General features: G+C 39.7%; 1 protein-coding gene across 1 annotated transcript in view; it reads left to right on the top strand.

Annotated features, from left to right (window-relative positions):
• The first annotated feature begins 3,703 nt into the window (after positions 1-3,703).
• LOC132823551 (EF-hand calcium-binding domain-containing protein 9-like) overlaps positions 3,704-25,191 on the top strand; it is a 35,437-nt gene continuing 13,949 nt past the window's right edge. Inside the window, exons 1-5 of the mRNA XM_060837495.1 lie at positions 3,704-3,839; positions 4,688-4,836; positions 8,147-8,323; positions 12,226-12,365; positions 20,712-20,739. Coding sequence (XP_060693478.1) covers positions 3,704-3,839; positions 4,688-4,836; positions 8,147-8,323; positions 12,226-12,365; positions 20,712-20,739 — 630 coding nt within the window. The remainder of the gene's footprint in view (positions 3,840-4,687; positions 4,837-8,146; positions 8,324-12,225; positions 12,366-20,711; positions 20,740-25,191) is intronic.

The following is a 25,191-nucleotide window of genomic DNA, read 5'->3' as shown; positions in this document are numbered from 1 at the left end:
TCCTACACAACAATTTCTAAATGTGGATTCGGCAATGCAAACCTTATTTCTTTCATGAATCACTTCTGTTGGCTTCCTATCAGTCGTAGGCTTCTTTTTTACAACTTGGCATTCCTTACAATGTTTCACTGTGTCTCCTATATCTTATATAATCCTGACCAATCAAAAATACTTTCTCTCTAGACTCTTTGTCAAACTCATCCCTATGATGAATATCATGAAGCAACTGCAATTTCTTTCCTGAGTTTCAACTCTGGTCTTTTACATGACACCATTTTTATGAATTAAAAAAAGGCATTATTTGTAAATTTAGTGCCTGGGTTGGCTATTCCTGGCTGATGTAGTTGTATACCTTCGCAAAGCAGAATCTTCGTCAATTGTGTTACCAGTATCAACTGTTGTAACTGGCAACTCAACTGCATGTGAAAAGAAAAATTACGTCCATCCAGACGGGTTCGACATCAGATGGGGATGATTATCTCGATACCACATCAGCATTACAATTATTTGTACTTAATGTCATTTGGATAAGTGTATAAATCAAAACTCATCTCTGCATTTGGGCCACAGCTAAAATTGGTACTGGAGCCTCTGTATTCAAAAATAGCCAGCAGAGTCTTCTGATCAGGTTTGATTGTGACAATACAATCACACAAGTACTTATGAAATCATTCTACTCTTAAAAACCAAAGACATTGTTTCATGTTATATCTGAGCACAGTTTTGCTCACTAATTTTGAGATTCCGTGAGACAAATGTATTTTATCTCTCCTGAATACATTGAAGGTCCACCCTTCTCAATCTTTCTGTTGCCTCAAGCATAGTGATCCTCAGGCTAAACCATCATCAGACATCTCTCTCTAATGAGAAAGCAGTGCTAGGGTCCTCTGGGACTGTGGCAACTTTACAACTCATGAGAGATCACTGCACCTACTCCATATATAGAGGCATGACATGCTACTTAATCTTTTGGACACTTGTGATGTACAAGCATTGTACCATCTTCCAATTTACTTTTACACAACTATAACGCTTTGCCATACTCATTTGTCCAAAACCATGGCATACCTTCCATTCAGAGTTCATTTAATAGATGCAATAAATTGTCAATTTTTGTATGAATTTACTGTCGTATGAATTCACTAGACCCAAGAACAATGAGCTCATATTTAGTCTGAGTATGTGCCTTTCTTTTATGCTGGACAGGGTGTGAATAATCTTTGTCTATCTCAAAATTTGAAACATTTCATAATTGACTACCTTCATCTGAATTCTATACTTTGTTGAATGTTGGAGTCCCTTCTCCAGGCTGTCATGGATCTGCTTATTTGGAGTGGAAACAAGTTTGTCATCCAACTAACAATGACTTCGTGAATTCCTTCAAAAACTTGTTCATTAATCCTTGAAAAATTCATGGGGTTCAAGAAACATCAAATGGTAGCCTATGAAAATGGATTAGTCCCATGTGGGTATTCATGATTCATCGTCTAATTCAAGTTGTAACTAAGCATTCGTTTGATATAAATTTGGAAAGATGTAATCTCCCGATGCCATAGTGAACAGATCCTCGGTATTTGGTCAATTACCAAATATATTACATTCTAACACTTGATTTACAGTTGCTTCATAATCTACACATCATCTGACACTACTATTTTCCTTTGGTAATACCACATTGGGAGTAAGAGAAAGTGAGGGTAGTCCAATTACACTGTTCAGCTTTTGCAAAAATGTTCTCCTTCACCAGTATTTTCAGATTTTGCTCTATTTTCTCCCAGGAAGTCTAGGAAACTGGGCAAGGTCTCAGTAAACTGGTTTGGCATTCCTTTGAACCTATTTGTTAGCATTTCATACTTGAATTGGATGAACAGTTTCACTGAACACTCAAGGCTACTTGGTGATCACCTACTCTTGCATTAGACATTTTCATTCTGTGCAAAATGTTTCATTCCAGTTTAATATCAATGATTTTAACGAGATGCTTTTCAGCGAAGCTAATTTTTGATCTTTCAACATGACGGGGGTAGTTTTGCTCATTGTGCTTTATAGCTGAGTGGAATCCTTCACTTTATGGTGGTTTTCTCTCTTCCACAACTCCTTAATTCTATATGCGATTTCTCCAACTGGATTCAGGAGTCATGCCAACTGCAGTCCAATGTTGGATTCCATGTTCATTGGAGCTCCATTCAATGTTACATAGACCATGATGCCCCATGAATGTTCATTGAATAGCTTTGTGTTTCCTATTGTTTGGATCTCACCTGACTCCTCATTAAATCTGCTGCAGTTCCACAACCATTTGCAGTGACTGCCGTTTCCTTTTGCTAATGTTTTCTTGGTGTATGTTTTATTGACCTACTTTGCTGAGATGACCTTTCTTCTTGCATTGCACTGCTCTATGTTCACAAATGGACAATCTTGTTGCAAAGTTGACCTAGGTTTATAGAGTAGTATTTTGTAACTACAATTGTTTGGGTTTTAGCATCCTAAATTGCAACTTATTTACTTCAGCAGATAAATTAGTGATTGTCAATCCTGATTTCGCTTGAGTTACATTCTGACAACTAATGCTGTGGCAAGCTATGTCTAAGACTAAATTTGGCAACGTAGGCAACTTACTGTGAATGCCCTTGCTTTACAAACCACACATGAACCGGCCTCATAATGCTCTCTCTCAATAATCTCCAAAATTACGGTGGATGGACAGCTTTTTAAAGCCATGATAAACTCAGTGGGTATCTGACTATTTGTTCCAAGCCAATAACTTTCAGTAATCTCCAGTAGTTTGGGATGTAGTGCTGTTCAATTATATACAAGATGTCTGACAGTGATGTGTCTTAAACTATGAACTGCTCCACATGCAAACTGAAAGGCTTGATCACGTCGACTCTCCCAATAATAAATGTTGCCGTCACCAGCATTGAAGGTCAGTCCACCCATGTGTACAAACAGTTTTTCCACACAGACCAAATTTTGAAAATAAATTCTCAGCAATTATGGGTTGCAGGAAGCTTATCCAAACTAAATTTATTTGATCATGGAATTCTGTAAGCCCACCTTGGCACCAAATGTGATGTATTGGCAAGACAGAGTCATAACAATGGAGATTCAACACCAAACTCAACTGATATATTCTGACATATGCACAATGATTATAAAAAGATGCAATCAGAACTATGTTTTTAAAAAGTTGATCCTCTACTAGTCTTCAGCAGCTATTAACAATGAGTTGATGAGCCTGAAGATTATTTTCTGCTCTGAAGCATTTGGTCTTTCATTACTTTAACCAACGGTGGATTGATAGAATTGGCAGGACTTCCAATAATTTTATGGATAAGGATAATTTAAGTATAAGTTTATATCAAATAAATGCAACCCTGATTTTCTTCTCTCACTTCTCTACTCTCCATACACCTCACTAAATGAGCAGCCTCGTTTTCCGTAAGTATGAGATCATTTTAGAAGGTTGGAGTTGGATTAGAACGCATTGTCCCATTCTAAAGATACGCTTTGTGACAAAATAGAATTCACTTAACTTAATTTAATACATCACAAAGCATGACATCAGAATGATGTATTACTTGTTGTTTATAACAGCAGTGTTTATTTCTGATTGTTACAGACTTATCGACATTACTAACCTTAACAATAGTGAAATTATAATTGGTATTCTTGGAATTCATCTTTTCAGAGCTACTTAAAAATGAAACTGAAGCCTGGATATATTTTCAATTTTTTATATCTTGACAATGTTCATAATTTAATGTCAGTCAGAAATACAACAGTGCTTTTGGAGTATTTTAAACTCTTGGATGTTCATGAGAGCAATAGCTTAAATGGTAAGGCAGAGATTTCTGGGAAAAAAAATAACTCCAGTGTTGACTAAGTTTATCAGTAGAAGAATAAATTAGTGATTTTCTGACAGATTATTTTTAAACCCACTTAAGCTTGACTCAGTTGACAGCACTATTGCTCCGCTGAGTCAGAGGGTATGGAGCAAGTCACTTTATGGATTGAAGCACATTGTCGAAATGAACGCTTTAAGACAGTACTGAGGGAGTGTTGCACTATCCAAGGTACAAATTGGGATTATTTGCCTAAGTACAGTGAATTGGCAGGATAGAACTTACTTCTGCTCCTTTAACTGTGTTAGGTACCTTTCCATATTTACATTAGCTGTCAGTAGGATTTTCACCAAGAGGGAGCCTACCATAGCTCAGCTATAATGTGATTGTGAATGCATGAATTCAATATTCAGATTATATCTTCATTGTTCATTTCTAAAGTACCAACACTGGGAAAAATCAGTGCAATAAATTGATTTCTATAGATCTGTGAGAACCTTCATGGGATAAAGCAGCATCTTCCTTGTGCTATCCATTAACATTACTGCTCCCTATATAAATCAAACTATCGATGAACCAGAGATTATATTCAGCATATGTAATATAAATTGAGGTTGCTTTGATTTTTTTTGCCTTCATTCCTCATTCAAAATATTGTTAGAGAACATGGGTAAGAACAAGGTTGAAGTTTACCTGCCAGTTCCTACTAGTTTTCTTTTTGAGCCGGAAGGAGGGTTGTGGTAGATAATTGAAACTTATATATATAAATAAAAGATTTGCAAACCAGAAATATTTTTAGCCTGTGTCACTATATTTTATTAATCTTTCCAATTATCTTACAGATGTCCAATTTTTTCATTTCCTTCACTGTGTCACGGACATGAGCAAAGTACAGATAAATACAACCTTCACTATGTTCGATTGGAAAGCCTCTGGGGAGATTAGTTTTGACGAGTTTTACATGTTGATTTGCATCATAATTGCTAATAAGGTATGAACTTAAATGGTCTATTATCTTGACACTGCAGTGGTGAAGACAACTTTGAGGGAATGAGGGGGAGCCAGCTGTAGCTCACAGTTTTATTGTGAAGACGAGAGAATTCTAAATCAATTACAAATAAATGAGACTGATATGTTGTTGTATTCTGTGGCAAGGATTCTCTCTATATTATCCATGAAAACTGAATATTTAAGGTTACAAGATAGCACCTTCAGATTAAACGATCTATGAAGGTGAGCAAATGGCTTTCTTTTAGACAGTAATTACTTTGTTGCTAATGCTATCAAATGAAGGTGCATGGACAGGGGAAGGGAGTTTGGGGACTAAAACACAAGTTTGATGGGAGTCACACCATCTTGGAAATCACCTAGTTTGGATATAAAAGATACAGATAAGATACTTTCTAAATGCTTTAAACCTAGAAGCACTGGAATTCTGAAGGCATGGAGATTCAATGAACATAGATTTTAAACTGTTATGAACAGATCCTGAAATTAATCAAAAAGGCAGATTGAATGCTGGCTTCAATATCTAGAATTATAGACGAAAAACAGGTAGAATTGTGCTATTCAAAATTCTGCTTAGTCTCACTTGTAATATAGTGTGCAGTTTTGAGCAAAACGCCTTAGGGCGCATACAAGGGATGCCCTCTTTTTAGAGGATGTTATGAGATAACCACCTCCTTGTGCCGTGAGCATTACTTTTGTTCAGCATCATCTCTGCCTCCAATTCCATCTCCTTTCTTTCCTCCTTCTCTTGCTTCTTCCCTGATGAACAATGGACTAACAGGACGTCATCATCCTTAAGGCCCAATGTTCTCTGGGGGGCAACATTGCAGAATGCATAGCAGACCACCACAATGACCATGGTATATGCAGGAGGATATTAGACTTTACTGCTCAAATGTCTGTTCAATGTTCTGCTGAGCTATGAACATTGATTTCTATCATTTCTAGTGCGAAGTGAGTGAGCACTAAGAAATGAAACAAAAAACAATAAGATACATCCTATGCAGATTTATGTCATGGGTGTGTGTCTCCAGGTGTAAAATTGCCTGGCAGAAACATGCAAGGCCTATGTGTCCCTGAGCTCCAAAGTGCCGAAAGGCTGAAGAAGTGAGGAAGAAAGTCTCTTGCCTGATCGTAGGCAAGATGACATGACAAGATTAGAAGTTTGTGGATGCTGACTCACTTGGACAAAGTGTAGACAATGATGTGTGGAATGGATTAAATCTGTACCATCACAGTTCTGATGAAAGGTGTTGTAGTCCATGGGTCATGTAGTGACCTTGTGATGAATCGGTAGGATTATGGTTGGGAGAAGCAATCAATGAGCTGTAGTCAACCAGTACAACTTACATTTGGCAATTTATGCGTCTAGCTTCTCGGAGAAGGAAAGAATCGGACATGTCTGTTTTTCAGCGGCAGCAGCAACTCAAAGGGCAGGAGCTTGTACCAGGGGCCTGCTGGGAGCGGCGAGTCACTGATTCGTGCTTTTATAGTTGAAGTCAGAGAGCAGAGGTTTCTGGGAAAGGAGGGACTTCTTATTTTTATTTTCATCCTGCTATTTAAGTCAGTGTCTTCTCAACCGAACCACCTCCTCTAACCTTGAAGGCCAGGGACATATTAGGTAAGCGTCTCTTCTTTACTTTGTGACTAGGGGACGTGCAGGGAGAGCAATGTTCCTCCTGCATGATGTTTGAGGTCAGGGACATCATTAATGTCCCATCCAAGTACATCTGCAGGAAGTGCACCCAACTTTTGCTCCTCCAAGACGGTATTAGGGAACTGGAGTGGGAGCTGGATGAACTTCGGATCACTCAGGAGACAGAGGCTGTGATAGATAGGAGTTACAGGGAAGTAGTTACTCCCAGGCAAGAAGAAAGCTGGGTGACTATTCGAAAGGGGAAAAAACAGTCAGTGGAGGGATCCCTGTGGTCGTTTCCCTGAAAAACTTGTATACTGTTTTGGATACAATTGAGGGATACAAGCAGTGGGGCTGAGGTCTCTGGCACAGAGCCTGTCTCTGTTGCACAGAAGGGAAGGAGGGAAAGGAGGAGAGTGTTAGTCATTGGGGACTCAATATTTAGAGGCTCAGATAGAAGGTTTGTTGGGAACGAACGAGACTCACGGTTGGTGAGATACTTGGGTCTGTTCTCATTGGAAATAAGGCGACTAAGGGAGGGATTTGATGGAGACATACAAGATGATCAGAGGATTAGATAGGATAGACAGAGAAAAACTTTTTCCTAGGATGATGATGTCAGGTTGTACGAAGGGGCATAACTACAAATTGAGGTGTGATAGATTTAAGACAGATGTCAGAGGCAAGTTCTTTACTCCGAGAGTGGTAAGAGCGCGGAATGCCCTCCTGCTAATGTAGTCAACTCAGCCACATGAGGGAGATTTAAACAATCCTTAGATAAGCACATGGATGTTGATGGGATAGTGTAGGGGGATGAGCTGAGAATAGTTCACAGGTCAGCGTAACACCGAGGGCCAAAGAGCCTGTTCTGTGCTGTGTTGTTCTATGTTCTATGTTGTAATTAAGGCAAGTTGGAGCAGTAATCAGATGGAAGTGTATATAATTAAGGTAGTCACTGCATAATTGTGAAATCTGAAGACACCAGTTAATCACTTAAGTGAAAAATTGCAAAACTTTTTCTTGACATCCAGATTCTGACTTTTATCATTCTGCTTTCATTTACTTGTTTTCTTGTCATTGCTCACAACATACCAGAGAGAGGCACAAACAGAAATTGCTGGAAAAGCTTAGCAGTTCAGGCAGCATATACACAGACAAATCAGAGTTAACGTTTCAGGTTAAGTAAACCTTCCTCAGAACACCAGAGGGGGGAATGTTCTGCCCATTATTATTTCACTGCAAGGCAGGACTTTGTAGGCAGTCATCAACCCAATTTAGACAAAATCTATAATCCCCTGAAAAAGTAGTGGATTACTGATATTTGACATTTGTCTCCTGTTTTGCAATCACTTTTCAATCATAAAATGTCTGGGCTGCATTGATTTTTTAAAAAACTCACTGAACAACAATAAAACCAACCAGCTGTCAAGGCAAGAATTGCTGTCCTATTATCTGTACCTTAGACTAATCCTCACAAAGTTGTTCTTAATATAGCAAATCATTAGTTCAACAAAATGTAATTCTAGTCCGTAGAGTTGCTTTTGGTTTACTGTAAAGCTGTTCTGCAAGATTAAAAGCAGGGTTTAATGCCATTACTACAGGTTTCTGGTAACTTACATTTGTTTACACTCAATTACTATTTGTTTAAACTTTCCAGGATAAAATGGAGCAGCAATTTCTTTATCGTCACTCTCGTGCTATCTTTGACCTAATTGACTTAGATGGGGGCCATACCATCACTCCAGCAGAATTTTATGCCGCAGGATTTCTCTTCAACATCAAAGGACGTGCTTATTTGCAGATGTTTCGTGATTATAGTGGAAGTGGTGGTGAGGTAAGATGTTGAAATTGTGGCAGTAAACTGCCAATTTACATCTGTTATGAAAACAATGGCACTCCAAATGCTAGACATCTCAAATAAAAAACAGATGTGCTGGATCTCGAGGTCATGATCCACATTACAATTGTGGACAGATGTGATCGATGATGTCACCTGGCTCATGACATTACAGGCCAGAGAAAGTGACAGGCATGTTGTTATCCATGCATGCACAGTGTCAGAGAGTTGAGGCAGAGGCTGGGACCCCAGCGGGAGTGACACAAAGGCCAAGAATGGTCAGAGTTGGGTCAAGGGAGTGGGGTAGGGGGTGAGTGCTGAGAATGTGATGGTGGCTTGGGGTATAGTCTGGAAAGATGCCATTTGGCCCTTCGAGTCTGCACTGACCCTCCAACTCAACCCCCTAACCTATCCCTGTATTTAGCATGGCCAATCCATCGAACCTGCACATCTTTGGACTGGGGAAGGAAACTGAGCACTCAGCCGAAACTCTGACAGATACTGGGAAAGCGTACAAACTCAATACAAACAGTCATTCGAGGCTAGAATTGAACTCATGTTCCTGATGCTGTGAGGCAACAATGTTAACCACTGAGCCACTGCGCTGTTTCTCCTTTGCTGCGTTCACCTGCAGCAACCATCCTGCTCGGCCTTTTCCAGCTGCTTTTCCTGGAGTCAGGAAGCCAATGGTGACTGATGCAAAATCACCAAGTCAGGAGGTCAATGCAAAAGGGCAGCACAGCAGATTGAAGGCTTTGATTTTGAAATGTAAACCTCTGCTCCTCTTTGGCCTGGATCATTTGTATCAGTGTGATCTTGGAAATTGCCTCTACCTCTTCCATCACTCCAGACCTATGCAGTGGGTCTCTTTGCATGTTCATGCTCTAGGTGCCACCTCAGCAGGCCAGGCAACATGGGTAGAGAATGAACAGTGTTAATGGCTCAGGGTAATGTTATTTCAGCACAGTAGGAAAAGGTGACCACAGAACAGATTTTAAGCACAGACATTGTGGTGCTGATTTGGGGAGGGGTGGAGCAGGAGGGATGGAAGGTGCATGAGGAAGTGAAGTAATGGAACAAAGCAGAAGAAAAGGGATGGTTTTTCAAATGCTGCTTTTCCCTTAAAATCACACGGCTCATCTTTAATTCTTCCCTTCCTGGAATTCTGTTCCATATTCTATAGATAGGGACCAATCTTCAGTACAATTCCATGATAACTGTGACCACATTTGCAAGTAACCTGCTTCCTGTGAGGACATTGTTCCATTTTCCCAGATTCTTTGCACTGCATTTAACTGGTCAATATCACCACTGTTTCTGCTATGTTTCAAGATGCGTGATCTTTCTTGTGAGCTTTGAGAACACTCTTCACTTAAAATCAATACAATGTTACTACTTTTGTGCTGGAATATTTTGAGGAAAGAAATCATTTCAACAGGTTTTGTGAATGGTAGCCTTTTGGCTGTAGCCTAGTTGTTAAGGTAACAGCAGTGAGTCACATTGAGAATATGGTTAATGGAGTGAAATTTTAAACATTATGCATGCATAGAGCTGGAGTAAAATTTCCACTCCTGTGTAGTATTTTTCCCACTTATGCATGTGAACCAATAAAATGACTAAGTAAGCAACCAAATACGTTTATTTTCTCCTTAATGAAAAAAATGAATAAAAAAAGCAAGGACACTTCAAATATGAGTGTTTTGCTAAGTCTGCAGGAAGAAGCAAATGAAGACAAAAGTTATACGCCTAACATTAAATTTAACTCCCTTTTCTGGAAGTGAAATTTGTGGCAGCATTTTAAAATAACCCACTTATGCCTGTTCCACTAGCTTCTCTACTTCCACCATCTCAAAATAGCCATGAAATGGTTGCTCCAAACCCCTGAGTAAAAAACATAATTCTGTCAATGTTACTTTTTTCTTATAAAAAATATTTTTGAATCAACCTGTTCAGGGATGTTATTACACACCTCTGGAGGAGGTGGGACGTGAACCTAGGCCTCCTGGTTCACAGGTAGGGGCATTAGCACTCCACCAGAAGAGCTCTTCTTATTTGTTCCTGGGATGTGGCCAGCACTGCCAAAGCCAGTGTTTCTAATCCATCCATAACTGTCACTGAGGAATTTCAATTAACATCCTCTTGAACCTTATTTGTTGTTGTTTGACACAACTGAGTCACTTGCCAGAGCCATTTCAGAGTCCGCAAGAGATCTCAACATTGCAGTGGGACTAGATGCACATGTAAGCCAGGCCAGTAAACAATAGCAGATCCTCTTCCTTAAAGAATATTAATGAATCAGATTGTTGTGAAAACCTATCAATGATACTTTATCACCGTCACTACTGACAACAGCTTCCAATTCCAGATTTTGTTGTTAGTTAATTGAATTTAAATTCCACCAGTGTTATTGTTGCATTAGCTGCAGCCTCTTGAAAGTGACAAACATTATCATTGCTATCACCCATCCTTATTGCAAAAATATACATTATTCATGAAGAACATCTGTAAGTACATACAAAAAGGTTCTCATTCTTTTCTGTACAACCTTTCCAATGAGGACAAAGAAACACAAATGAATCACTGATATCAGCATTACACCACAGTCTGCTTCCAACTCAACTTGAAATTGTATGAGTCTGAAGTACCCTATGGAGAAAGTGAGGACTGCAGATGCTGGAGATCAGAGTTGAAAAATGTGTTGCTGGAAAGGTGCAGAAGGTCAAGCAGCATCCAAGGAGCAGGAGAATTGATGTTTCCGGCATAAGCCCTTCTTCAGAAATGAGGAGGGTGTGCCCTCATTCCTGAAGAAGGGCTTATGCCCGAAACGTCGATTCTCCTGCTCCTTGGATGTTGCCTGACGGGCTGCGCCTTTCCAGCAACACATTTTTTTTTAGCTCTGAAGTACTAATATGCACTACACACATCATGGTCATTAAATAAATTATTACATCCACACAGTAAAAACTATCGAAAAGGTTGTCATTTTTTTTGGGAGGTCAGGAGGAGCATTAAATCTCCAGCTGAGATAACCCAAATTGACCCATGTGTTACCCAACCCTCTTTCACTCTTGCCTCCTGTCAGTTCAAGAAGAAACTGGCTGGCTTCCACAGCAGAGCTGGTGGATTTTCAGTGAGTGGTGCTGAGGGAGTAGTTTGCCAGTGGAATTGTAATGAAGCTTGACTATATAAAAACATTTGTTGGCAAACTCTGAACCATAACCACATTTTGGTGAATAATTTTGCCCAAGACAGAAATAATTATAAGGATGCTTACTTCTTTTCCTTCTTTATCAGGAAGACTATGAAAGCATACTAACCCTTGCACACAAGGAAAGAGTTAAGTCATTTGCTTCATTTCTTGCTGTTCCAGATTATATTTCAAATTTGTTTCAATATTTATCAGTAAGGTTGGTATGTGTGAACACAAATCTCACACAGTCCATTTGTCCTGGGAAGAAAACATTCTCACACAACCTTGATACTTATCCGTTGTAAGCTATAATCACATTCAGTTTGCGATAGCCAAGAGGGGAGTTGGAAAGTCAGGCACATGTTGAACAGCAGCTTGAAATATTACTGACACGACACCCAAACAATCTGGAAGTGTTTAACATGCTCCAAAATGCTAAAGTTCATTTTTTTGCCCTCCTTTCCCTTAAAATGAGGACGCATTGAGCTGAGAAAGGCGACAGAGGAATAAAATGACAAAAAAATGTTTTAAAAGGACCATAATAATAAAATCACTAGTGCTAAAAGTAAAGTATGGGCTCATTTCATCATGGCCAATTTCACTTCCATCTGAAAATTGTTAAAATTAGAAAGAGGAAGGTCAACAAAATAAAATGAGAAAAATCTTGTTTTGTCAAACTCATTTGACATTGTTTATTTATTTCAACCAGAACCTTACGTACAATGAATTCAAATTGTTTATCATGGCCTGCTTAGATAAGGAAGAAAAAGCTCTTGAAGATAAAAGGAAAAAGAAACAGAAGCAACCAATAATAGGATTATTTACTGAAAGGAATTCTCTGCTACCATTGTAATTGCGTCAATTGAAACAAAACTGGCACTCTTCAAAGAAGAATTCAAAATACCAAATTGATATTGACCAAACCATCTTATTTGTTTCATGGATTTGTACTTATTATATTTAAAATAAATACATTTTAATGAGCAGTGCTTCTGGAAAAATTCTTTGGTTTGAATGATTAAATAGGTAATGCCAATCTATTTTGCTGCAAATTTCATAGGTCATTAAAAAAAATTGATCACCTCATTATGTAAAGAAATATAATAAATTATACGACAACTTTCACACCTCAGGCTATGTCAATGTGTCTACAACCAATTAAATACCTTTGACAATATTTAGAAAATACAGCAATGTGTACAATAGCAGGAGTCCACACCCACCAATGTGTTGACTGACCTTCTGTTTTTATTGTGATAGTTGATTGATTAAGTATTGGTCAGGATAGCTTTTACTCTCTTCAGAATTATGCCATGATAACATTTTTGTCCACCTGAGACAAATGGAGAAAAGTTAGGTGTAGGTCTTTCATCAGAACTTGTAAGCTTGCGGATTTGATTCCAATATAACCATTTTTCATCATTAGCATCTATGCAACACAATTGCTTTATTTCTCTGAATCAGTAAAACTCTGACTATGAAAATAATGATCCTCTGGATGATCAGCATTATGCTACTACTCAGGTAGAATATTTGTGGAAATTAGTCAGATTACTTTGCAATATTGGCAAACATCATTGTTGTATGGTGTAATGGTGCAGGCCACAACAAATCTAATTTATGCAAAACAAAGTATGTGTGCTAAGACTGGCTCAGGTTGTTTGCTCACTTTTCAGAAGTTATTCAATACCAGAAGCTTTCGTGTTACATGCAGTACATTGAGTAAACCATCTCAGAACATAGGTATCACTGATATTTACCATCCATTGTCTTAACTACCTTGAGGTTCATAGAAGTTGGTGACTTACTAAACCCCTTCAAAGGGCAGTTATCAACCAGGTGTTAGGCAAGTCTCACATATAGGTCAGTTTGAGTTCAGATGGCAGTTTACCTTTCAAAAAATGCAGTGGTGATCTAAATTGTTAAAAACGCAAACAATAGGTGAAGATTTATTCACACAGTACCTGACATTTATTTCAAATGGACTGGATTATAGAAGTGAAGAAGTGTTAGATAACATTAGGTGTTGGTGAGACCATCCCTGGATATTGTGTCTAGCTGTGGTCTCCTTACTTGAGAAAGGATGTGGTGGCACTGGAGGCAGTTCAGAGAAATTCACCAGATTGACTTCAGGGATGAAAGGGCTGTCATATGAGAAATAGCTGAATACCTTGAGCTTGTACTGGAGTTTAAAAGAATGACAGGGGAATCTGATTGAGGTGTATAAAATGCTAAAGGGGATTGTTAAAGAGGATGTTGATCAGATGTTCCCCTTTGTGGAACAGCCTTGAAGAAGAGGGAATAGGTATGGGGTGAGAGGAGGGAGAACTGAGATGAGGAGAAATTACTTCTCTTAGAGGCTTATGAATCTTTAGAACCCACTGTTCTAGAGTGTAGTGAAGGTAGAATCAATCAACAGATTCAAGGAAAAGAAAACTTTTATTCTGATGAAAATCAGGACAAAGGTCTATGGGGAGCAAGCAGCAGAGTGGAGCTGAGACCAGGATAAGATCAGCTGGCTCAAAGGGCTGAGTTGCCTGTTCTAGCTCCTAATTCCTATGTTCATAGGTTCCTATTCAAGCAGCACTATATCATTCCTAGGGCAGACAGCACACAGACTGCTATGTGACTTCTTGCTTTGAATCAATGTAGAATGTCACCTGGGTAATGGCCTACAGAGTTGGCTACCCCTGGAGAATCGACAAAGCTTGCAGTGTGCCTAAACAGTCCATGCCAGCATTTATAGCCCACTGGATACCCCTCCCATCATCTAAATCTATTATTGTAGTGTTTTATTCATTTTGCCTTCACGTTTGTCTATCATCCCTGTAAATACGTCTGTATTATTTGCTTTATCCTCTCCCTATAGTCGTGAGTTTCAGATTGTCACTACTCTTCAGCTCAAGGCCTCACTGGTGTAGTGCAGCTTTCCCACAGATGCCTAGGAATCACTAGCCCAAGACCATTCAGAATGGAGAAGGTGCATTTAGGAAGGTGTCAAACACTTCGAGATTTGCCATCAGGAAAATGTGGAAGCCAAGTGAAAATAGCAAAAGGAGCTCACTGTCACACCAGTGCCCTACCCACCCCTTCCTGTGACCACCACCTGCCCCCGAGTGTAACAGTGCCTGGAGTAACCAAATCAGTCTCTACAGCCACCTGCCCCCAAGTGTAACAGAGCCTGGAGTAACCATATCAGTCTCTACAGCAACCTACGGGCTCACCCCGAGGTGGAAGAGAGGCATCCTTGTCTGTGAGGGACTGCCGATAATGATGATGACACTTTGGGATAAGGAAACTTTTTCTGAATTCCTCGTGGATTTCTCAGTGATTATCTTATGTTGATGGCCTGAAGTAGACTCTTCCCCACAAGATGATGCATTCTCCTACCTTGACTCTCATCAAAAACTTCCATTGTTTTATCCCTCAGCTTTTTGTTTTAAGAAGAGACAAGACAGTCTTTAATCATTTCCTGAACTGTAAGCTTATGCATATCGGATTGCAACCTGCAGAAGAACACCACAGCCACGGCCTATTGGAGATGGTCCCCAACAATCAGAGAAGATCAGTGTCATTGAGAGGTCCCAGACCCCAGCAATAATGCAGGTGGTGGGGGGAGAGAAGTATTGTTATCAATCTATTGATTGAACAGCCAACTTCCAAATTGTCAGAGGAGAAATTTATGAATTCTGTTCCGTGGATTATCAGGTTTCTAAATTGCCAGACCAGTAATATACAACTAGAGGACAGTAGCCATTGTGTATCCTGATTCATACTCTGAAGATAATTTGATATTAAATACCTTTCCATGTAAATTAAGTGTCCTGTACCTCACACACAATTCTGTCAGCAGGAACAGAACCCCAGCTTTTAGCAATAATGGAGAAAGGAGTAAGAGCTTCCACCTTCAGCTTCAAGACCCCAGTAACTGCAGAAAGGTGAATGAGAAACCCTAGTTCTGTGAGAGGTTGACCCCAGCCATTCAGGCAATTTCTACTGTTCCAACTTTTAAAAAGAAGTCAAGGCCTCACAAGCCGTTTACATGATTAGCACTGAGCCGATTGCTTGGCACCTCTGTCTCAACCTTTCTTCATAAAAAAGAACCAGGACAAAATACACTTCTTTAAGTCATATTATCATCACATGTCGCCCCCTTATAAAACATGAACCATCAAAATACAAAGATGGCTTCATTTTTAAAATCCTTCAGGTTACACAATTCGTAGACTACAAAATACATACATTGTATATACTCTAAGCATGCAAACATTTGCTACTACAGTCCATTTCAATCCATTTTACCCACCACCGAATGCCTCCATCTTCCTTCATCAAAGTTGCTAAAATGCATCAGCAATTGCTATCTCTCATCCAGCCACATGTATTATTTTCAAATTGAATGGCTGCAACAATAAGATCCATCCAAACAGCCGGATATTTTTAAACGCTGGAAGATTTGGAAACATTTAAGGATATGATCAGGATATGCAATTGTCTCAGACAACAATAAAATTGTTGAGATGTTGCAATGCCAACACCAAGCACAAAGTCTCCTTCTCACTTGTGGAATATTTCTGTTGATGATGATTCAATTTTCTGGAAAGTACCCAATTGGTCTTTCTATCTTCTTGTCAACTTCTTGCAAGAATACAGCACCGACACCTACATCACTCACATAGATAGTCACTTTGAATGGCTTTGCATAAGTGGGTGTGGCTGAAACTGGGGCAGTGGTTAATGCAGCTTCAGGCTCTCAAATGCCTTCTGGCATTCTTCCATCCACTGAGATTTTCTGCACTTCTTCAAGAAGTCAGTCAGTGGAGCAACCAGGCTGCTAAAAGTTGGTGTAAAAAATGAGGTCTGCAGATGCTGGAGATCACAGCTGCAAATGTGTTGCTGGTCAAAGCACAGCAGGTTAGGCAGCATCTCAGGAATAGAGAATTCGACGTTTCGAGCATAAGCCCTTCATCCTGATGAAGGGCTTATGCTCGAAACGTCGAATTCTCTATTCCTGAGATGCTGCCTAACCTGCTGTGCTTTGACCAGCAACACATTTGCAGCTGCTAAAAGTTGGTACAGACTTCCAATAAAACAACTCATTCCCAGGAATTGTAGTACACCACTCTTTGTCAATGGTATGGGAAAGTCCCCAATAAACTTTATTTTCACATCCAGTGGGGCCATTTGTCCATGACCAATAAAATGGCTGAGTAAGTTGACTTGGGGTCGTGTTAATTCACTCTTTGCCAGGCAGCACAGTGGCACAGTAGTTAGCACTGCTGCCTCACAGCGCCAGAGACCCGGGTCAATTCCCAACTCGGCCGACTGTCTGTGTGAAGTTTGCAGGTTCCCCCGTGTCTGCATGCGTTTCCTCAGGGTGCTCTGGTTTCCTCCCACAGTCCAAAGATATGCAGGTCAGGTGAATTGGCCATGCTAAATTATCCGTAGTGTTAGATAAAGGGGTAAATGTAAGGGAATGGGGGGGGTAGCACTTCGGCGGGTCGGTGCGGACTTGTTGGGCTGAAGGGCCTGTTTCCACACTGTAGGTAATCTAATCTTTATTGCAAGCCTACCTCCCGAGGTCAGTCCAACAATTCGGTTGCATGTTCCAAATGTTCCTTCCATGTGTGCTTAAATATCACCAGATTGTCGATGTACACCATGCAATTGGATAATCATGAATTGACATTATTGGTTAGTCTTTGAACTATGAAATACTTTTGTGATATACTGTTTTAGTTTTTCATCACTCTGTTGGAATTTCTCTGAACTAAAAATATCCACTTTGTCCTCTACCTGTTCTTGTTTTTTTTTCTCAAACATTTGATCAAACTTGGGTTCTGATCATTGAACTTGAACTTCCTTATCTTTACGCCATGATTTCTTCCCCTATTTCAACCCGTGGCCTTATACCTTTATTACCCCACAGTCAGGGAAAATCTCAGGAAATCCAAATTATGTATCACCTTCTCTGTCTATCAAGGATTAATTTGCTCCCTTATCTCTTAAAACCTTAATTTCTTACCTACTCCTCCTGGCATACGTGAGTAAACCATACCCTTGCAAATAAATTCTTTAAAGACATCTGGTATTTTCTTATTAACCAACCTCTGACCAGACTGTACATTCTTTTGCAGCTCTTTAGCTCTCTCCACTGTACTTTCGTTTACCACTTCAACAAAGCTCATCGACTTATCTTGTTTTCCGACATCTGTTTTCCCAGTTTTTTTCCTGAACCACCAACATTTCTACTTCTTGTGGTCTATTTTATTAAAACACCTGAGTTTTTTTTTGACTTCTTTCTCCCCCTCATGGGTTGTGTACACAAACCAACAGCCACTCTCAGACAACAACTCACCAGGACAAAGGACGCGATACCCTGCAGGAGCAAAACCAACGTAGTGTACAAAATCCCATGCAAGGACTGCACAAAACACTACATAGGACAAACAGGAAGACAGCTAACAACCCACATCCATGAACACCAACTGGCCACGAAACGACATGACCAGCTATCCCTAGTAGCCATACACTCAGATGACAAACAACATGAATTCGATTGGGACAACACCATTATTATAGGGCAGGCCAAACAGAGAACAGCCAGGGAATTCCTAGAGGCATGGCACTCATCCACGAATTCTATCGACAGACACATCGAACTAGACCCTATATACCGACCACTGCAGCGGACAGCAACTGACAACTGGAAGCGGCAGATTCAAACCAGTATAAATGCCGGAGGAATCAGCACAGAAGTGCTTCACAGGAGGCTCCCAAGCACTGAAGATGTCACCTAGAAAGGGGATGAACGTTTGCAACAAAAACTCCCAGCTCGGCGAACAGAACCACATCTCTGCTCTTCCATGATTTCTTATTACATCAGGAAGTAACTTATTGAACTCCACCAAAATAATCACCTCTCTAAGAGCATCAAATGTTTTATCTATTTTCAATGCCCTTATCCACCTATCAAAATTATTTCGTTTTATCATTTCAAACTTTATGTGTGTTTGACTAGATGACCTCCTTAGGTTCCTAAAATGTTGTCTGCAGGTTTCTGGCATTAGCTCATATGCACTCAAGATGGCATTTTTCACCTCATTCCACTCCCTAGATACCTCCTCTGATGGAGATGCAAATACCTCACTAGCTCCACCCACCAACTTTGTTTGGATCAACAATCCCAATGTGTTCACTACCATTTCATTTGGTTAGTCACTTTCTGTTCTCAACTCTTCTCTTCCAACACGTGGACATGTATAAACAGATCCCCAACAGGCCTTTGGCTATGATGGGGTTGTTCTCCATCACTGTACTCATCACTACTCCTACCCGTTGCCTCAACCTCAGCCATTGTAAGCTGACTTTGAGTTTTCAGTTCCACTCTTTGAAGTTCAAACACTCTGATTCTTTCTTTCTTCTGCTAGGGCCATTGTTTTCTTTTACTTCTGCTTTTAATAATTCAAATTGCTTCATTTCTTTTTCTCTCTCTTTTTGTTCTATCAGGATTATTCTTTCTTTTTCCCTTGCCATTGCCTCCAAGCTGTTTCATTTGCAATTGAATTTAACCAATCTCCAATTGTTCTGATTGTCTTCCTGGTAATTGCAAATGTAGAGTGATTTCCATAATTATTTCCCTTTACTCACAGACAGAGGCAACTCCAACCACAGCTTGTTTGTCAATTCTGAAAGCTTTACCTTGCTCACTTTCTATAAAACACCCAAAGTGATTTCTTCCACCACCAGGAAACTCTTAGTGACTGAAACAGCCGCTGGTACACAAAGCACACCCTGTTTAAACCGACCTAATGCAACATTCAAAATGAAAAAGGATCAACACCCACCACTCACTGCCTTTGAGTCCAATAATCCTAAACCCGACCTGGAATTAGAGAATTTGATCCTAACAGGAGCCCCCAGTTTGTTATGGGCCAGACCAAACTCCCTCAAAACATGTCCAGGAGACAGCCATCCTAGACCTCAACTCTCTCTTATTTTAAAGCCCAAGTGCTAGGCATTGTGTTCCAGATACAATGTGACTGGTCAAAATACCAGGCTTGAAGCAAGACACACTTTATTCATAGTTAAAATACAGAAAAAAATAAGAAGAAAAGAACTGGCTTAACTGTAACTCTATTGAAATACGTGAAATGATAAACTACTTATGAATTATTCCAATATAGTAATGTCCCATAAACACATCCTTGACAAAGGCAATTTTATCTCACATGCAATTTTAAAACTTCTAAAAAAGAACCTCAGCTATTAGGTATAGCAGAGAGAGGAAAAAGAGCTTCCACGTTCAGCTTCAAGATCCCAGCAACTGCTTCTGAAAGCTAATCTAAAACTCCTGGTTATGTGGGAGCTTGACCCCACTCAGTCAGGCTGCTTCTATTGTTCCAACATTAAAAAAATACAAGATCTAACACGTTGTTAACTTTATTGGCCTTGAGCAGATCATTCATCACCTATGCCTCCACTTCTTTTCTTTAGAAAAGAACAACATTCATGTCTTAAATAGCATTGTCACAAAGAAAAAAAATGTGATACCATGTACCTCTTAGTGATGATGGACTGTACTGTGCATCAACCATGACTTTGAAGAAGTTTCACCTCTTATACTTTAAACACAGAATTATATGCTGTCTGGATGATCCAAATAAAGGTTGGGGGGCGGGGAGAACAATTAGACAAAGATAAAATGAGGATAAATACTTTAAATTTATATAGAATGTATACTAAATGTAGTGACATATTTAATCATGGTCTGTACTCATTCGCATCCATGTTGAAATATCTACTCTGCCCAACAAGACTTACTGCATGGAAAGTTAATTCCCGATCTCAGAATTCATTGACATTGTCAACCAAGGTGTCAGTAAGACAGGTGAACCTACATCCACGTCCACAGCGCAGGATTCAATAGTATTTCTTGAAAAACATTCATACGTTGTTAAATCTAATTTCAGTGCACATGGCTTGATTCCAAATTAAAATTGGGCAAACAGTGAATCCTCAAGGATCCTCAAAGATTCATAAGAAGTACAACCAGATCACTATGATGCATCTTTTATGGAAAGTGTGATAAAGGAAGTATTTAAACTAGTGTGAAGGAAAAAGATTAGAAAGCTTTTATATAAAAAAAAGAATTTTTTTTTACAACAATTGACAGTTGTTATGTGTTGCCATTAGGCCAGCACTTCATTCTGGTTTAAATCAGGTGAGTTTGTGGTCGGCTAAGTCAACAGTTCTGGAGAGGTGACTCAGTGATTTATAATATTTCAATGAAGTACGATTCATTCGTTCAAATCTGTCCTCAGATTTTATGACCTGTTTGAAGATAATGCTTTGTGATAGGAAGCAAGCAGCCTCATAGACTGTGTACGTACAAACACCCACATCCCAAGATACTTCTATCTCAATGTACAGCTCACCATATTGGTTTAAAAGTATAAAATAAAGCCAGGTGGCAACAGTGGGATGAAACCATCATAGTCAGAGTCTGAGGTCAAAACAGAGCCTAAGAGTCAACAGTAAGGGAAAGACACCAAAGGCAGGACAGGCCATTGGAAGATTTCACAGATGTAATTCAGAAAGTGCAGGAGTGAAAAAAGGATAGCTGTGAAGGAGACCAAGAGCTTGAAGACTTAAAAAAAAATGCTCGAAAATGAAAAGACTCAAAAGGAAGGGAAAAGGTCTTGGAAGATTTTGATTACAGGGGTATACAGTTGGAAGATTACGGATAAGAACAAGTACGTCAGGGGACTTTAAAGCTTGGCTATGAACTTGGCAATTAAAGACTCAGGATTGAAAAACTTTGACAGTAAGAAGAAAAACCAAATACTCATCCAGGTCAGTCAGACAGTAGTCCATAGGATGACAATCTCACTAGAGAATTTGCCATGACTTTAACTATTTGATAATATGGAAGGCACGAGGCCTGAAATGGGAGCTACTGGAGTGGCAGCTTCAGCATGTTTATGGAACGGCTTACAAACAAAGTAGCAACACTATCAAGTCAGCACATTTTTCTACGTACAGAAGGAGGGCATTTGACCCACCATGTCTGTATTGGCTCCTGAAATAACTACCCAGGTAGCTCCATTCTCCAGCCCTATTTTCATGGTCTTCAAAAAATTCATCACTTTCAATTATATATCCAACTCTCTTTTGAAACTCCCAATGGAATCTGCCTCCGCCACTCCCAGGCAGTGTATTCCAAACTCTAACAACTCTCCGAGTAAAGAAGCTTCTCCTCATCTCACTTCTAGTTCTCTCACTGACAATCTTGAAGTTCTGACCCCCTATTTACTGACATGTCCAAGTGAAAACAGAATATCATTCTTTACCCTGTTAAGTTGTTCATAATATTGAACACCTCTTTGCTCCAAGGTGAACAAGCCCAATTTCTCTAATTTTTCATTGTATCTAAAATCATTCATTCCTGGCATCATTCTGGTAAATATCTTTCACACTGTCTCCAGGACTTTAACACCTTCATAAAGGTATCCAGATTGAACACAGCATTCCAAATTTGGTCTGACCAATAACTTATAGAGGTGTGGCATCACTTCCTTGCTTTTATATTCTAGATTTCAATTTATAAACTGAAGGATCCTATAAGCCTTCTTAATAACTGATGCAGCATGCCTGGCTACCTTCAGAGAATTATGCACTTGAATACTGAGGTCCCTCTATCCTTTCAAAATTGTACCATTGAGCCTAGATTCTCTCTTCACATTTCTTCTACTGAAGTGCATTACCTCACATTTCTCTGCATTGAGATTTGTCTGCCATTTGGCCAACTTGTTAATGTCCCTCTGAAGTCACTCAATGTTATCCTCACACTTGACTCTAAGCTTGGGAGAATAGTGATCTACAAATTTAGAGATTTTGTCCTTGAACCAAATCATTTATATAAATCAATAAAAGCAAGGGTCCCAACACTAATCGCCGCCAAACACCAATTTCAACTTGTCTCCAATCTGAGAAATGTCCATCCATACCGACCCTCTGGTTCCTATCTTTTAGCCAACTTCTAATCCCATGTTGCCAAGGACCCATCGATCCCAAACGTTTGTAATTTATTAAACAACCTGTCATGTAGCACTGTACCAAATGTTTTTTGAAAGCCCAAATATATAATATCCAAAGAATTACCCTCGTCCACTGACTGTGAATCTAATCAAAGAACTCAATTAAATTTATCAGAGATGACATAGAACAAAGAAAATTACAGCACAGGAACAGGCCCTTTAGCCCTCCAAGACTGCACTGATCCAGACCCTCTATCTAAACCTGTCACTATTTTCCAAGGATCTGTGTCCTTCTGCTCCCTGCCTATTCATGTATCCATCTAGATACATCTGAAATGATGCTGTTGAGACTGCCTCTACCTCTCCACTGGACGCTTGTTCTAGGCACCCACCATTCTCTGATAAAGAATGTTCCACACATACTTCCCTTAAACTTTTCCCCTCCCACCTTGAATTCGTGACCCCTGGTAATTGAATCCCCAACTCTGGGAAAAAGCTTCTTGCTATCCACCATCTATACCTCTCGTGATTTAGTAGATCTCAATTAGGTCCCCCTTCGACTTTTGTTTTTCTAATGAAAATAATCCTAAGCTACTCAGTGTCTCTTCATAGCTAGCACCCTCCCGACCAGGCAACATCCTGGTGAACCCCCTCTGTACCCTCTCCAAAGCATCCACATCCTTTTGGTAATGTGGAGACCAGAATTCCAAATGTGGCTGAACCAAAGTCCAATACAACTGTAGTAAACCCTGCTAACTCTTGTACCTAATACCCCATTTGATGAAGAAAAGCATGCCATATGCTTTTTTGACCACTCTATTGACATGTGTTGCCACCTTCAGGGTACAATGGACCTGAACATCCAGATCACCCTGTACATCAATTTTCCTCAGGGTTTTTCCATTTACTGTATAGTTCACTCTAGAATTGGATCTTCCAAAATGTATTACCCTGCATTTGCTCAGATTGAACTTTATCTGCCATTTGTCTGCCCAACTCTCCAATCTATCTAGATTCTACTGCATTCTCTGATACTCTCCTTCATTATCTGCTACTTCACCAATCTTAGTCATCTGCAAACTTTCTAATCAAACCACATATGCCTTCCTCCAGAGCATTTATGTATATCGCAAACAACAATGGACTCGGCACGGATTCCTGTGGAACACCACTGGTCACAGTTCTCCATTTTGAGCAATTCTCCTTCTCCTGTTACCCAGCCAGTTCTCTAACCAACTAGCTCATACACCCTGTACACCACGTGACTTCACTTTCACCATTAGCCTACCATGGGGACCGTTATCAAATGCCTTAATGAAGTTCATGTATATGACATCTACAGCCCTTCCCTCATCAATCAACTTTGTCACTTCCTCAAAGAATTCTATTAAGTTGGTAGGACATGACCTTCCCTGCACAGAACCATGTTGCCTATTACTGATAAGCCCATTTTCTTCCAAATGTAAATAAATGCTATCCTTTAGTATCTTCTCCAGCAGCTTCCCTACCACTGATGTCAGGTTCACTGGTCTATAATTGCCTGAATTATCCTTGCTACCTTTCTTAAACAAATGGACATTAGCAATTCTCCAGTCCTCCAGGACCTCACCTGGATGGTTCAGGTGCTCAAGGATGCTGCAAACATATCTGCCATACCCTTGACAAAGCCATGTTGACTGTGTACTACTAACTTTAGTTTTCCCTAAATGTATATTTCTCAACCAGTGTTATGGCTTCTATCCATTTTCCCACTGTTGATGTCAAGCTCAAAGTTTCTGTAGTTCCTTGGGTTATCGTTTGCCTCTTTCTTAAACAGAATCCTATTTACAATCCTCCAGTCCTCTGGTACTAATCCTGTTTTCACAGAGACCTGGAAAATTTATATAATTGGTTTCACAATTTGCTCCCTTTCCTCAATCAACTTTGTCACTTTCTCAAAGAATTCTATTAGGTTTGTAAGACATGATCTTCCCTGTACAGAACTATGCTGCTTATCACTGATAAGCCCATTTTCTTACAAATGTAAATAAACCCTATCCCGCAGTATCTTTTCCAGTGACTTCCCTACCACTGACGTCAGGATGTATACCATCTGAGCCTGGCGACTTCTCTACCAGGAATACTGCCAGCCTTTTTGACCCATCTTCTTTATCTATCACTAAACTGCTCATTTGCTCAAGACCCACATTTTTCAGTGGGCCATTGTTACAATTTTCCAACTTGATAAAGACAGAGGCATTTTGTACCTCTGTCATACCCTTTACTTCAATGAACAGCTTACTCTGCTTGTTCTTTATGACCTCAATCTATGCTTAGTTAATCTTTTATGATTAATATGTTTGAAAAACATTTTGCTACTTGTTTTTGCACAGTCGACCATCCTTTCACATACTTGCTCTTCGCCTTCCTTGTTTCAGCCTTAGCCTCTCTCCTGCATTTGAGATACTCTTCCTGATTTCTATTGCTATTGTTATTCTGGAATGCATCATATGCCTCCTCTTCCTTATTTTCATATCAATATTCTTATTTATTCAGTGTACTCCAGCTTTGGATACCGTGTATTTATTTCTCATACATACACACTTAGCTTCCTGAAGAAGAGCTCATGCCCGAAACGTCGATTCTCCTGCTCCTTG

The sequence above is a fragment of the Hemiscyllium ocellatum genome, chromosome 16 (genome assembly GCF_020745735.1).
Source record: "Hemiscyllium ocellatum isolate sHemOce1 chromosome 16, sHemOce1.pat.X.cur, whole genome shotgun sequence".
Lineage (NCBI taxonomy): Eukaryota > Metazoa > Chordata > Chondrichthyes > Orectolobiformes > Hemiscylliidae > Hemiscyllium > Hemiscyllium ocellatum.
The sequence above is the reverse complement of the archived record's forward strand: the minus strand, read 5'-3'. Positions and strand labels throughout refer to the sequence as shown.